Source organism: Chiroxiphia lanceolata, chromosome 14, assembly GCF_009829145.1.
Source record: "Chiroxiphia lanceolata isolate bChiLan1 chromosome 14, bChiLan1.pri, whole genome shotgun sequence".
In the NCBI taxonomy this organism is placed as follows: Eukaryota; Metazoa; Chordata; class Aves; order Passeriformes; family Pipridae; genus Chiroxiphia; species Chiroxiphia lanceolata.
In genome coordinates, this window is record NC_045650.1 from 389,488 (window position 1) to 404,052 (window position 14,565).

General features: G+C 48.8%; 1 protein-coding gene across 1 annotated transcript in view; it reads left to right on the plus strand.

The window, feature by feature from the left end:
• The window catches only part of ARHGEF9 (Cdc42 guanine nucleotide exchange factor 9), a 207,029-nt gene that overhangs the window by 167,628 nt on the left and 24,836 nt on the right, over positions 1 to 14,565 (plus strand). Inside the window, 2 exon segments of the mRNA XM_032701633.1 lie at positions 1,444 to 1,573; positions 9,779 to 9,910. Of these exon segments, the coding sequence (XP_032557524.1) occupies positions 1,444 to 1,573; positions 9,779 to 9,910 (262 nt within the window).

The window sequence follows — 14,565 nt, forward strand, 5'->3', positions numbered from 1 at the left end:
AGATTATGAGTGACTGTCTGTAAACCCTGCACGTCTGCCTGCCTCTACACATCCTTTCTGGCCATAGTGATTTTCCTGTTTCCCTACAAGAGCTCGTGGGCATTTTGCAGATCACCCTGACGTAGCTTCATTCCTCCCATGCACAACCAATGCTCCCTTCACACAGATGGCCCACAAAGGGAGGCACAAGAAGTTCATTGTGTATCATGACCATTGCCATCCCTGGAAGTGTCCAAGGCCACGTTGGACGGGGCTTGGAGCAATCTGGAAGGTGTCCCTGCCCAGGCAGGGCATGGAATGAGATGGGCTTTAAGGTCCCTTCCAACCCAAAGCATCCTGGCATTCTGCAATGGATATGTTAGGCAGCCCATCCTCTGTTCTCCTTTACTGAAGGACCAGTCCGGGTGTTCTGGAATTTGTGAGATTTTTTTAACCTCAGCTAGAATTTTGACATTAGAACTGAAGAAAAATAAAAAACTCATCCCAGGTTTTCATCCAAACAAAACAGCAAGTAATCTATTGTCTATCACAGTGTGATTGCTTCTTAATATTTATCCTGTTGGGATCACATGGAGAAGGCATCTAATTCCCAGCATTCAACCCCATTTTAGCTGTCACCAGTGCAATCCTTAGCAATAATCAATACAGCCATTCCCCCTGCTGCTGCCCAAGATGGCAGTTTTTCTCATTAGTCAGCAATCAATAGCAGCCCTTAAGTTAATAATACATTATGGTGGCATTGTGGCAGCTGGCCTTCCCTGTCTTCCCAACTGAAATGAACATTACAGCTCCTTGGAATGGAAAAGGAGGCACAGGGCAGAAATCAATAGCATTGATTTCAGCATCACTTTTTGAAAAGACTGATCATCGCCCTCACTGGCCCTGGCAGGAGCCTATTCTCACTCTGTGTTGCTGCATTCATAGGCCCATATGAGGAAAAAGGAAGATTTTGCCTTGATTTGCTCACCTGAAATCTGCAGTAAGAGTGAATTCCATGGGATAAGTGCTCTGGGGCACTCTTGGAGCCGCCTTATGGCTTGGGAGGTGCTTCATTCACTGTCCAAATGAAAAATATTTTCTGATGTTCATTTTAAAATGGAAAAATCCAGGCCCAAAGCCCCAAGCTATGTAAATGTTCAGACTATCTTTTAGGGTGATGCCCTTTAGCTGAGGTGTTGGGTTGGTAGAGGCCAGGCTGTGCTCACTGCACCCATGGAACCAGCTGAGGAGCTGGGCTGGCTCCCAGTTCCAATTCCAATGAAGCTGCTCCGTTGTGATGCTCCAGACATTGCCAGTGGAAAAAATACAAAATATGGCATCGCAACGCTGAGCAGCAAACCCCTTCCCTTGTGTCCTTGTGGGGAATGGTGGGATTGTGCTGCTGCTGGGGGTTGATAGACTCCTGTGCATGTTTCATGGCCTCCCCGTGTGTGTTCTCTGCAGTGACTACAGGTATGTGGCCGCTGCCCTCGCCGTCATGAGGAATGTGACTCTCCAGATCAACGAGCGGAAGCGGAGGTTGGAGAACATTGACAAGATAGCTCAGTGGCAGGCCTCTGTCCTGGACTGGGAGGTACAGTAACATGGTGCTGGGAACCTGGGAAAAGCAAATTCCATGCAGTTGTTGCATTATCTAACTCCCAGCCCAGTCTTGGGATTCCTGGGACAAGGAAGACACATCCACAGACTTCCGAGTGGGACTTAAACATTAATGACCCTAAAGAAAATCTAGGGTCCAGTTTCAATTTCATCAGTAGAAACCTGGAGTAACTGTTGTGATTGCAGTGCTGGTGGTAGGTGAGCTTTGGATCAAACTCTGTGTGCATTCTGGCTCTGTGCTGTGTCACTGGGGAGGAAGTCGGGAAAGAGCCCTGGAAATTGTGACAGGTTAAGAAAATGGAGAAAATCCTTCTGGTGGTTGCCTTGTGATTGGAAGCCAAACTGTTAAGCTGGAGTTAGAGATGGTATTTGAATTTTATAAATGACTTTGCACTTAAAGATATTTCTGAACCAGCCCCAGGTGTAGTGATCATGTAATTAGAGAGCTGAGAGGCACAGGGAAGGTAGAGTCAGCAGAAGGATTCCTCACCAGCAGGCCTTCAGTCTCTACATTTGTGCCATGTGTTTTTTTTAAAAAAAACTCAACTAAAATTATGTTCTCCTTTTCCTTTTGTCCCTGGGTTTTTTTTAAGTCATTGTATGCAAGTAATCTGTAAATAGGGTTTGGAAGCAGATGGAGGGTAAATGTTGCTGTAATTCCTCCCAACGTTGTCATTGGTCCATGTGTTCAGCAAGTTGATAGTCAGAGTGATGGAGCAGCCTTTCTTTTTCCTCACAGTTGGGAAGATCTGAAATAATTCCACATTCCAGTCATTGGGATCATGCTATGTAAATTAGTGTATGGGAAGAGGCGTTAATCCTTTATTTTTTTTTCCTGGAAAAGATCTGTGAAGGCTGGGGAGAGAGGGAGAGAAATACAGGTGCATCACCTTCTGACTGCGTGTCCTCCCTGACTGAATTAGTTTCATTGCTGTAATGAAGGTTGGATTCAACCCTGGATCTCGTGATAAAGCACGTAATTGCAGCAGTCAGAGCTGGGTATGGGATTGTGGCTGGCTGGGAGAGCAGACAGCACAGACGATGTGTTTGATTGTTTTACTGTTGTTTACTGTGGAGGAACATCTCTCACAGTTCTCACTGACACACATGCTCATTTTGAGAATGAGGAAAACTGCTCTCAAGGAGGCACAGGACCATCAGCTCCATCTTCAGCCTTCAGAGTGTGCCATGGGATGAGCTGATGGGAATCATTTGTAAGAAATGTGGAGCCCCTCTCTGCAAATAAATCTCGATTAAGGGCAGATGAATTCCAAGTCTGTGAATATTTGTGTGTGAGTGGAAAGCCAAGGTGACCCCACATAGGATCTATGGAATAGCAGTTTCTTTTTCTCTTCCATTAGCTCAGCTGATAATTCATTTTTATTTAGCCATATCCTTGATAATTCATTCCTGCTTAGCAGTACCCATTCTTTATCTCTATCCTATCCTCAGGAATTTGCCAACTCATTCTTCCAGGCTTTTTTCAACTAGTCCAAATTTTGAGCACATTATTGCAGCACCATCCTTCAACTTCTCATAATATAGCAAAGCCTGCAGTTGGTACTGCTGAGAGATCCCCTGGGAATATAGTGCTGCCCCAGGTCAAAGGAAAACACCCTTCTTGCCTTTTTCAGTCTGTCTTTTGGATTAAGAGGAGGCATAGAGTTTTGATGAGAACAGTAGAGGATGAGAGCTGGACCCAGCAGAGGATTTCACGGCTTGATTCTTCCCTCTGAAGTAATTCTGAATCACCGGATCCAGCCCCCACTTCCCAGCTGTCCACGGAATGGCCAGAAGGATGCACAGAAACCCAAAATACCCAGAAGTGAACCATTGTGCAATGCAGGAAGAGAGTGGGAGAAATCAAAAGCGGTACCAGATGCTTGGATCCACCCTAGATCTGTGCAGATGCTCTCCTTGGGCACTGCAGCCCCCACTGCAAACCCCAAGCCCCCCTCAGCTGTGGGGCACGTCCCCCAGGACTCAGGACATTGGGGCTAGTTCCTTACCCAGTCCATGAGGATTCACTCATCCTCTGTGCTTGGCCACTTAAGGGACCTCCTGGTGTGTGTCCCCAGCCCCTGCCAGGCTGTGGGCAGTGGGCATTTCCAGTCTGAGGAGACCACAACTCCAGCTGGTCTTTGCTGGAGGACCCTCAGCCAAGGGAGGGCCCCACTGTCAGTGCTGTGCTCCCACTTCCCCACTGTGGGAAGTGCTCCCTGAGGCAGGAAGAGAAACCCACAGAACACTCCCCAGCTTTCCGAGGCCCTGTTCCTGCTCTGATTAGTGACTGTACCCCAAACCAAAGCTTTCTGTCCCTCATGGTGTCACACAGAGCGAGCAGTGGTGCATCACCCGGGGTGCACAGCTCAGCCTTCCTTAGACACATGAAAATAGCACTCAAAGAAAAGCAGGGAAACAAGAAAACAATCAGGAGAAAAAAATTATCAGTTCAGACTTTTTTCCCCCAAATATCCAGCCAGGCACAAGACAGAGCTAATCCTGAATTCCCGCTGCATGTGGCACTTGGTGATTTATTTCAGTGGCTTAAATGTCTCAGCACGTTGAAATCTCTCATTTGGAGAAATGTCTGTTTTTCCTCAATATCTTGAGACTAACGAGGTTGATTATCTGATTTGAAAGTACTTTTTATTGTCTAAATTTACCCATGTTTTGTGATGAGATGGAAAAAAGTGGTTTTTTAAAAAGAAGAAAAAATCCAAACCAAACAACAAATATTTAGCGAGTGAATATTTGAAATGTTCTTGTGTACCAAGTGTGTGTACGTGTTTTCTTGCAAGAAGAGGGTGTGTTTGGGAATGCATACATATTGCTGATCCTAAAGCAAACGGGTAGAGTAGGGGCATGTCCAAGCTGATTTAGGCAGAGGGATTTTACTGAATCCCATGGAGTTGTGCCTGTGTGTTTCAGGAATCACTTTTATCCCTCAAGACTTTTTGCATGTCCTGGGAAAGTGAATTTCAGGATGAGCATTTGGAAACTGCAAATATCCTTGAGTTAACCAAGGGCAGAGGTTTTTCCCAAGAAATCATGCAAGCAGGATCTGATGGTTTAAATTGCCATTGGGATCAGGAAAGGGTGACCTGATGTGAGGGGCCGCCGATAAGCTTTGGCAGCCAAGGCCTGAAGTCTTAAGGAATTATTGGCAGCTTTGGCAGCTTTAGACAAGTAATGACTGAGCAAAATCTTAAGGGAAGATTCTGATCTCACTGACTGCTATAAATTAGAAATAATCCAAATCACTTTGAAATGTGTTCCTGTAAAATTTGTGGGAATGTGGGCTTGACCGAAAAGCCCAGCTTGGTCTGTTGCCACGTATGACTCACTTCTTTATTTTGTAGCCTGAATTTCCAGGATATAAACAGAACCAGAGAGGTGCTGCCCCTGCCGACACCAGTGCTGCCATGCCTTTTGTGCTTTGAGCTGTTAATGGTGCAGAATGTGGGGTTTCCACCACATCCTGCCGAGCCCTTTTGCTGCCTGAGAGCTCTCGGTGCTATGAAGTGTTTCCTGATGCTCAGCCTCTGTTTCCCTGCACTCAGCATCATCCCCTTGTTCGTAGTTAAATACCCTCAGATCAAAACAGTGACAGTTAAAGGCAGTGAGGCAAACCGGCACACAAGGTGGTGGAGCAGGTTCAGAGCAGACTTCAAATAGGGCCCATCCTGGGCAGCCTTTCCTGCTCGGTCCTTTCTGCTGCTCCTGCCCTCTGAGAGCTGCACATCTCCCGGGTTAGTGGGCTATAGCTGGAGAGATACACACACAGCAATGTCAGAAAGACATTTCCACAAAGCCCGTCATCATGTCCAAGTCCTTGCCAGTCCCAGTTTGGGCAGGGCTGTATTTACACCACAAAGTTGAGGCACTGGTACATCCCTGCCTTCTTTCCTCTCTTTCTCCTGTGCCGTGGCAGGAGCATGTTCACCTCTCTCCTGCCCTCCCTGTGGATCCTATGAGCCTGTGGAGCCGTGGAGACCCGTGCCCAGCTCCCTCTGGCTGTGCTGCTGGGCAGGATTTGCCATTTCCATTGGCATGAGCCCCATGCCCACCACAGCCTCAGGGGCCACTGCACCCTCACTGAGTGCCTTGTGTGGATGATGTGGAGGTGGAAAGCAGGTCTGTGCTTCAGCACACCTCAGAATTGCTCCTTTTCATGCCTTTTGAACAGCTCTTGAACCACATCAAAACAAAATGAAGCAGCAATCCTGCAGCAGTCCCTGCTCTCATGGCAGCTTCCAGCAACCCTTTCCTCCCTTTCAGCCCAGGTTTCTCTCAGAATAGGGATATGATGTGGCTCCCATTCCCTAGGAGGGAATCTGTGGAGGTCCCTGAGCCACTGGCAGGATGTTTGGCACAGGACAGAGCCTTGCTGATCAGCCTGGATTGGTTTTAACTTGCTATTTAAACAGATTACTTTATGCAGCTATCTTGATATTTCTACCAAAGATTCCCATGGGTTGCCACTATGGCAGGTTTCAAGAGTGTTAAATTTACATGAAAGGAAAAATATATGTAATTGAGACATATAATGAGCACTGTCCTTTTAAATGTCTTCCCATTCTTGTTGTTTACGGGTCCTTTAAATCAAGAGTTGCTGCCCTTAATTATGTAATCCATAATTGTTGGCCTCAGCCTAATATTATGTTAGTGAAACCAAGAGTGACATGAAAGAAAGCTGCATGTAACCAATGTGCTGCTTGGCAAGCAGGGACAGCCTGATGAGAAATCCTCCTGGGAGAAAAATTATGTCAGGGACTGAAATACAGCCTTCTTTTTTCTTCTTCTTCTTGCCCCCCCCCCCCCCAACAGAAGGTATCAAAACTGAGCCTGTTGAAAAGGACAACATCTCGCTCATGTTCCTTTTCTGATCTCTGTCTAGCCCCAGGTGCTAATCAGCCTGTCAGTCTCTAATTTGCAGAACAGCAGTGTCAGGCAGGAGAGAGCCCTGCTCACTGCCTGGGAGCTGGGCAAGGGCACAGAATCTCCTCACTGTGCCCAGCAGTGGCAGCAAAAGGGCTATGTCAGGGTGGGCTTGGGAGCTGGGGGGTGGGTCTGGTGGGCTCCTGAGCATTCCTGAGCATTCCCAAGCCCAGGGAAGTGTCTGCTCAGGGCTGGCTTGTGAGAGGTGGAACAGCTCACAGTGCCCTGCCCATCCTCGCTGTGTGGGTGCTCCCAACATCTTTTGTTCCATGGCATTGTTCCAACCCTTCTGGTCCCTGCCAGTTGCTCCTTGCAGAGCGTGGTGGTCGCTCCAGCGCAACTGGGGAGCTGGGGATCCACGTCTTTCTGATGCAGCCACAGCAGAGCTGACCCTGTGCTGTCACAGTCAGGAGTAGCCCTGGGACTGTGTGTGTCACTGCAGGCTTGAGGGAGCATGAAACACTCATCCAACCCAGATCTGGGTGACCTTCTGCTCCCATTACTGCTCACAAAGGAGCTCTGCTGTGACTGCATGGAGAAGAGAGGAGTCAGCTTTCTGTTGGCTGCCCTTTGGATGCAGCAGGATGTGCAGGGAGGATGTGTCAGGATGTGCACTGAAAACCCTTGGTGCAGCTGGGGAGGGCTGAGGGTTTTGTTAGAGGCTTATGGGACATAACTCAGGTTGGACAAGGCCTCAGGAAGTCAGCCACTCTCCTCTTGGCCATTCTGCTGCTGTGCTCGGCTGAAGTCAGTAGAAATCTGCCTGTTCAGCCTCTTCCTTTTTTGGCAGGGTTTCTCTTAATTTACCTAAGGATATAGATGATCCAGCTTCTCTAGGAGTTGGAAGAAAATTGAAAAGAAAAAGGAAATTTTTTCCTAGTTCTGTACAGGATTGGAGGGATCCAGGGCTGGGACTGGGAGAGGCATTTGGGAAAGCCTGCCTGGAGTCAGGCCCATGGATGAAGGTGTGCTGGGGGAGCCACAGTGGCAGCGGAGCTGAGAAACCAATGTGTCCCTTCTTGTTCCCATCCTGCAACTGACTCCTGAGCCCCCAGAAGGGACACCTCCCCCCCTGCAGGGGGCAGTTGGTGCTGATCAGAGGTGTAGAACTGTCAGGAAAAGAACAGCCTTTCAAGGTTCAGTGGTTCTGCTGGGAGGCTCTGGCTGGTGAATTGGCACAGCAGCCAGGGCTGCAGGAGCAGGCAGGGCTCTGGACATGCTGCTCATGGCCAGCCATGTGCTAGTCCCAAAGTATTTGCAATATTTATTTTCCAATTTGCTAACCCAGCATGGGAAATCAGCTATTTCTAGCCTATAGACTGTATATATAAATTGTTTTCCCAACATAAGAAATGGTATACAAATCCCATCATTTCAGATCCGAATGTTTTTGGGTTATGTAGCTTGCAGGGACTACCCAGTTTGGATTCAGCTAGTCAAGTAGAAGTGCTTACAGAGTCCTCTGTGTGTCCTCAGGCTTCAGATGCTACCACAGGAGTAAAAGACAAAACTGGCTTTCTATTTTTAGCAGCCAGCCTCTCCTAAGCTCGCCCCCTCTCCTAAAGCTCCCATCCATAGGCTTGTGGGAATCTTCTTCATAGAAGCTCGTGTTTAGCCAGGAAAGCCCATAATTTCTGGAGCCAGTGTGTTTTCTTCAGAGGCTTCTTGTTCGAGGGCTTATGCCCACCTGAGCTGTGGCAGCAGCACACAGGTCCTTGGGTTCTGGGCAGGAGGTGTCACCACCCTGCTGAGACACCACGTGACGCACAGCCCATCCCTCCGGGGAGTGACCCTCTGTGTCCCTGGGAAGTTAACCCTCATTAACCCTTGGGATACCACAGCCAGAGAAGTGAGACTGAGAGGAGGATAAACCCCTGGCTAGTCTGTGCTGCAGGATGGTGATGCAGTGACTTAATGAAGTTGCTGTTGTCACAGGGCCCAGGGACACAGGCGGTCGCTTCCAATCAATGCTGAGAGGTTAATTACACATTTACCTAGGCAGCAGTCTGAAATCCTCACCAAGAAAGGAGGAGTGGGGGTGACTCTTGGCTGCTTTGGCACCTGCAGCTGTGAGCAGCACCAGAAGCATGTGTCTATCTAGATCCCCCCCATAGCTGGCTGAACCTTTACAAGCTGTTTGCTGAGATTTTGGGATGGTCTTGTCCCAGAAATCAGTTCCAGTTTGGCGTCAAAGCCAGAACTGCAGTAGTTTAAGAGCCAAAAAGAAAAAAAAAAAGCTCTTCTTTTACTTGCTCCTGAATCCTGCTCCTTACCTTTCAGCTGGAGTCATCCCGCTTCCTTCTGCGGTGTTCCACCGAGATGCCCATAGGGCAGGTGGTGGTGAATTCACCCATTTTTAATAAATAGATTTTAATTAACTTTTTAAAAAAGTCCAGCTCATTCCAATTAGTGGAGGGTGACTGCATTTGTTCTCTCGGAGAGTGGGAGAGAGAGCTCTGTGTTTTCAAGACCATCTGCTCATGAATCCTTAAAAAAAAACCAGAGAGGAAAACAAGTGTTAGCCGGAGGCAGGGAAGGGTGAGGGCACTCCAGCAGCCAGCCAGGGAGGCCTGGCCAGCTGGGAGGGCCCGAGGCTGCCAGAGGAGCTGGGGTGGTCCTGACAGGTTTTTGGAGATGGGGAGCTCTAATGAGCTATGGGAGAAAGGACTGTCATTACCTGGGTGAGTGGGAAGAGAAGCGACACTCCAGAGGGGTGAGTTCTGGCAGCATCATGAGTGGGGAACTGATAGCTCAGTGTTGGTGGCTTTGAGATTTGAGATGGCTGGCCTGACATTTCAGGACCAAAAAGGCTTTGGGATGCTGTTTTAAAGGGGGAAGGTGCAGGGGATTGGTTACCCTGAATACGAAGTGGCTGTGCTGGGCAGCAGGAAGGGGCTTTGGTTTGCCTGATGCCACCAACACCTGCAGCGAGATCAGGGTCTGGGGGTACCTGGAGAGGGGAGCGGGTAAAGTGTCTGGAGCAGCTCTTTCCCCGTTGCAATGTGAACTGCAGTGACTGTGCTTTGAGTGCCCACACTTACTTCATTTATTCTCCTTCCTTCAAAATTATCCCCTAACCCCAGCTTCTGGTCCAAAGTCAGATGGGGTGGCTTTGGGAGCTGCTGGAGGGCCAAAATCTTACTTAATGATTGCCTCTCCCCATCCTGCAAAGACAGACATGTCCACTGCCCTGGCTGGGAGCAGTGGCTCACTCGGCCTCGTTCTCTCTGCCCTCCAGGGAGACGATATCTTGGATCGCAGCTCGGAGCTGATCTACACGGGGGAAATGTCCTGGATTTACCAGCCTTATGGACGGAACCAGCAGCGAGTTTTCTTTCTCTTTGATCACCAGATGGTTCTCTGCAAGAAGGTAAGGACATGGCTAAGGGCATGCTGCAGACAGGCTTGCCAGTCCAAAGTGGTTTTTAGGGCAAGGTGGCTCTTTGCTGCACATGCAGAAGAGGATGTGGATAGCACTGAGGAGGAGTAATCCACATGCTCAGAATACTGATTTGTGGGATAGTGAGCATATTGGGATAGAGGGATTTTTATGCTCATAGCAAATCCAGCCTCCACTTTTTCACTTAATGCCTTTTTCTCATGTGCCCCTTGTTTGGCTTGTTGCCTCACTTCTCCTTTTAGGTTTTGGCTGCAGCATATGATCTGGGATTAGATAGCCCTAGAATTCCTGCATGAACTGCAGAGCCCGGCACTTGGGCTGACAGCTCAGTGGCTGCATTGAGACAATGATCAGCAGCTCAGTCTGTGCAGGGTGTCTGTACTGGCACTTGGGCAGAGGTATTTTAAGCCTCATCCTGATGTCTCTGCTGTGCTGGGTTTTACAGGGCACGTCTCTGCCATGAAACCCATCAAGAAGGTAGGAAGGCAGTGCAGGATGCTGGTGCTGATGTGCTGAATAGCAGCAGGTGAACTGTGTTTCAGAGCAGCTCTATGCAGCAGCATCAGCATCACAGCTGTACTGCTGTATCCCACTAAGGTGATCCCAGCTCACTGCCATCCCAGCTGTGCTACGTGAAGGGACAGAGCACATCAGTCCCGTGTGTGACAGCCTGGGATTCAGTGACATTCAGTGCAGCCACACAGAGAACTGTACAGGGGGAGTCCCCATGTCTGGCTTCAGTGGGAAGCGCAGACAGGGAGCTGTGCTCCTGTTACAGCCTCAGGGCTCAGGACAGGCTGAGCCAGCCCCACTCCATGTGCCAGCCCTCCAAGGAGGGCCCTGGCACTGCAGGAAGCAGCGAGGGAGGAGGCGTGGGAGGCTCCTGACTCACCGCGGCATCACTGCCCGCTCGTGGCCTGTGCAGTGCAGTGGGTGGCACTTTCTTCTCCTGAGTCATGGTTGACTGAAATTTTGCCTTCTGGAATGCATGTGCTTGTTTTTCCCCTCCTCATTGCTGTGCCTTTTACTCCTGGCCTGGCTCTGTACAGAAATAACCACAGAGCAACAATAACCAGGTCCAACGGTCAGAGCTGGCATAATGAGTCTGGAGGTGCACAGCTGGTTTCAGTTTTAATCTTGACCTACCACACTTTGATTGTGACCTGAATTGCCAGTTCACAAAGCAGCATCCAGCTTGGCATCCAGACACTGGGTCTGGTCCAGAGAGGTATCGAGCATTCCTGGGAATGCTCCGGGAAAACCATGGCTGGGATTTCCATGGTCATCCGCATGAGTGGAGAGTGTTCAGCAATTCACAGTGGGCTTTAGGGGCCTGGCAGGTTCCAGCAGTATGCAAACAGCACTAGTGGGACACTGTCCTCCTCCTTTCTGCACGCAGAAGGCCCTTTGGGGGACGTGGTGCTGCAGGAGGTGCTGCACAGGGAAACACCCGGCAGATTGGAACGTGGGGCCTGGGCCTTCCTGGAAGAGAGACTGTGCCAGGATCTGGCAGCCCTGTTGCCACCAGCCGAGGTCTTTGGGACAGTGTGTGCGCCCTGAGCTTTGGGGTGACAGGGCAGAGGGTGGGAACTCCTGTGGTGACCCCAATGTCATGGGCACGGAGCTCAGACCTCGCTGTAGGTTCTTCTTCTGCATCCCTTTTTTCCAGCAGCAAACTGCAGTTACTTTTCAGTGTTGGGGCAGGAGGGGAGATGAGGTTACAGCTGTACTCTCCCGTGATAATGCTTTCCTTGAACTTTATTGAGAATAATTGTCCCAGTATGGGTCCAGAGGAGTGTTAGCTCACATTTTGGGATCATGAATCCCATATAAAATAAATCTGAATGATTTGTAGCCTATATTGCCTTCACCTTTGTGTCAGGCTTTGCTGCACAGATCCCAACAGGCAGGATGACCCCTGCTTTAGAGCCAGAGCACTGTGTCTTGGGGCTTTTTTAGTGAGGCACCATTCATTTACCTCATGGTGTGGGAAGTTGGAGCTTTGAAATTATCCTCTGAGGGATATGAAATATGACCCACATCCTCCAGAGCAGCTTTGGTACCACTTACGATGGCATATCTCAGTGAATCTTCCTCTTCAGAAGATTTTCTGCATTTGTGGTTTTTTTCAGATATAATAAATCAGTAGGTATGATACATCCTTCATCATGACACAATCTATATGAGAATACTTTTTTTTAAATTATAGTAGTTGAATTTTATCTCTTTATCGGTCAAAAGAGATTTTTAATAGAGATAAGGAACTAAAACTAATTCCTTATTTAAATATGCCACAGATGCTTCAGTTTGATCGAGGTTTGCTAGATATCCTGAGAGGCTCTAGAAGACAAGCACATATTTCAACAAGATTCCCCACTACTCCAGATCTTCCTTGCAGTTACCTGCACATCATCCTCACTTCATTACCTATGGTCTCCTTGGCAGATGTTTGCAGCTGCAACAGCTCTGTGCTCTTGCATCCCCTGGGAATGCACGTGGATCCCATGGTTGCAAAGAGTGATTCATGAGTTCCTGATGGAACACAGTTCTGTGTCCTAAGCTCTGTGACAGTTTTGGATGTTGGTATTCTCTGTCCTTCCCTTTGAACTCCATTGTCTCCAAACGTGGTTCCACAGTGGGCTCATAGTGCACAGGCTGGCAGGTTCCTGCTCATGGTTTGTACAGTGGAAGCTGAGGAAATCTTACGTGGCAAACCTGGCTGGAATCAGCGTCCCTCCTGTAGGCCAGGGTGAGGTGTTGGTGTTTGCTGATATACCAGTAGTCCAGGAAGATGGAATATGAATTCCTGCACTATCTGGAAGAGAGCCAGTGAAAGTCAGTTTTTCTTTTGCTGCAGAAATTTGGGCAGCATTCTGGTCCCAGCCCTCCGGAGTGCTGGGCGTCAGTCCCAGGAGAACCCACTGTGACCTTCACTGTGTTTGTACTGCTGCTGGTCCCCTGGGTGGCTGTACTGCTCTGTACTGCTGTATTGCTGCTGCACTCAAGCAGAATGATAAAAAATTCTCTCTGTAGCCAAGGTAACAACTCATTCTGTGCCCCTTATTTCAGGTAGGTGCTCTGTGCAAAGTGACGTGTCCTCCACCCTCATGGAAGTTTGGGGTTCTTCACAGCAGTTTTGCTGTCAGTGAACAGCAAAGATAGCTCTGGTTCAACCTCATGGTGTCCTCTCTGTGGCTATATGGACAAGGCACAGTACACATTCTTAAAAACCATCTTGTTTGTACCATTCTCCTGCTGGCTTGGGTTTGGTCCAGCGGCTCCAGCAGCAGCTGGCCCAGGAAGGTTTCATCTCCTGTTGTGTGCTACCAGAATTTACCGTGTTTCTTTTCCCACTGATCCATCCACTGTTGTCTGTGTCTAAGGGACATGGTCTGTTGGCTGTGGAGGTATTTCTAGCATCCAGCTACTGCTTTCAGCAGCAAGTAACATATTTCCAAATAACCCCATCTGCTTTGCTCATGCCCTGCTTTCCAGAGACTTTGCCATCCCTTTCTGCTGTTGTCTGAGAATGTTTCAAGGTTATGGAGCCTTTTTTTTGTTGGACATTTGGCCAAGACATTCTGTGAGGGAAGATAACTCTCATGTGATTCTTCCTGACATTATCACCTGGTTGTTCCCTGCCTGATACACCTGCAAGCCCATCAGTAGTGCCAGCTCAGCCCTCTGACAGCCAGGAGCTCGCTGATCAGCATTCACTGTGTTTATTGGTTGTTCCCAAATATTTCAAGCAAGGCTTCAGCATCTACCTGGCCTTTGGAAATCGTGGTTGTCCACAGATCCCTGCAGGCTGGGACCACGCCTTGTATCCCACTGCCCTCTGGTCTCATACAGGTGGGTGGATTGGGCTGAGAGCTGCCGGTGGGAGCAGCTCCTTGAACCTGAACGTCCTTGTTGTCTTCCCACTGGCTGTGTGTCCTAGGAGTTTTCCAAGGTCTTCTGCAGTGTGAGCTGATCCAAGGTTTGTCCTTTCAAAGCAGTTGGTGACAGTCTGTTTGGGTGTGAAGATCCAGCTATTGGTGTGGTCATTGACATGACTGTGTTGAACTCTCTAGGTCAATGTGACTGTCATAAACTGGTCATTAATATAGTTCAGCTGTCAGGAGAGGAGTAGTGGCACTGGTGGGATCCAGTGGCCAAGCTCAGCCCCTTCCCTGGCTGCCTAAGATCCACTGCCTCAGGCAGAATTCCCAAACACATTTCCATGAGCACCATGAGCACAGGTCTTCAGAGACCTGGGCTGTGAAGATGTGTAATTACCAAGGGCTGCATTCAGCTGTGCTTGGTAGGTGTTATTTCCACCGGTAGGGGTGTCTTTAGGTCTTTATTCCAAGCAGGAAACCTGCACTAAGATTTCCAAGGGCTGCATGCAGCATGCACCGTGGCAGGCAGCTCTCACTGCTGGCAAACATCTTGCAAAGCAACTTGTGTGGGATAATTTTAACAAAAGCTGTTTCTGAGCTCTTTGGTTTAGATTTGGCCATCAGAGACAGCACTGGTCACTTCCTAACATCACCACTGGATTATTTCCTGGTGCCAGGAAGTGAGGAGTTTAATTAGATGAAATGGCCATGTCAACTATTTCAGGCTTCAATAAACTGAATGCT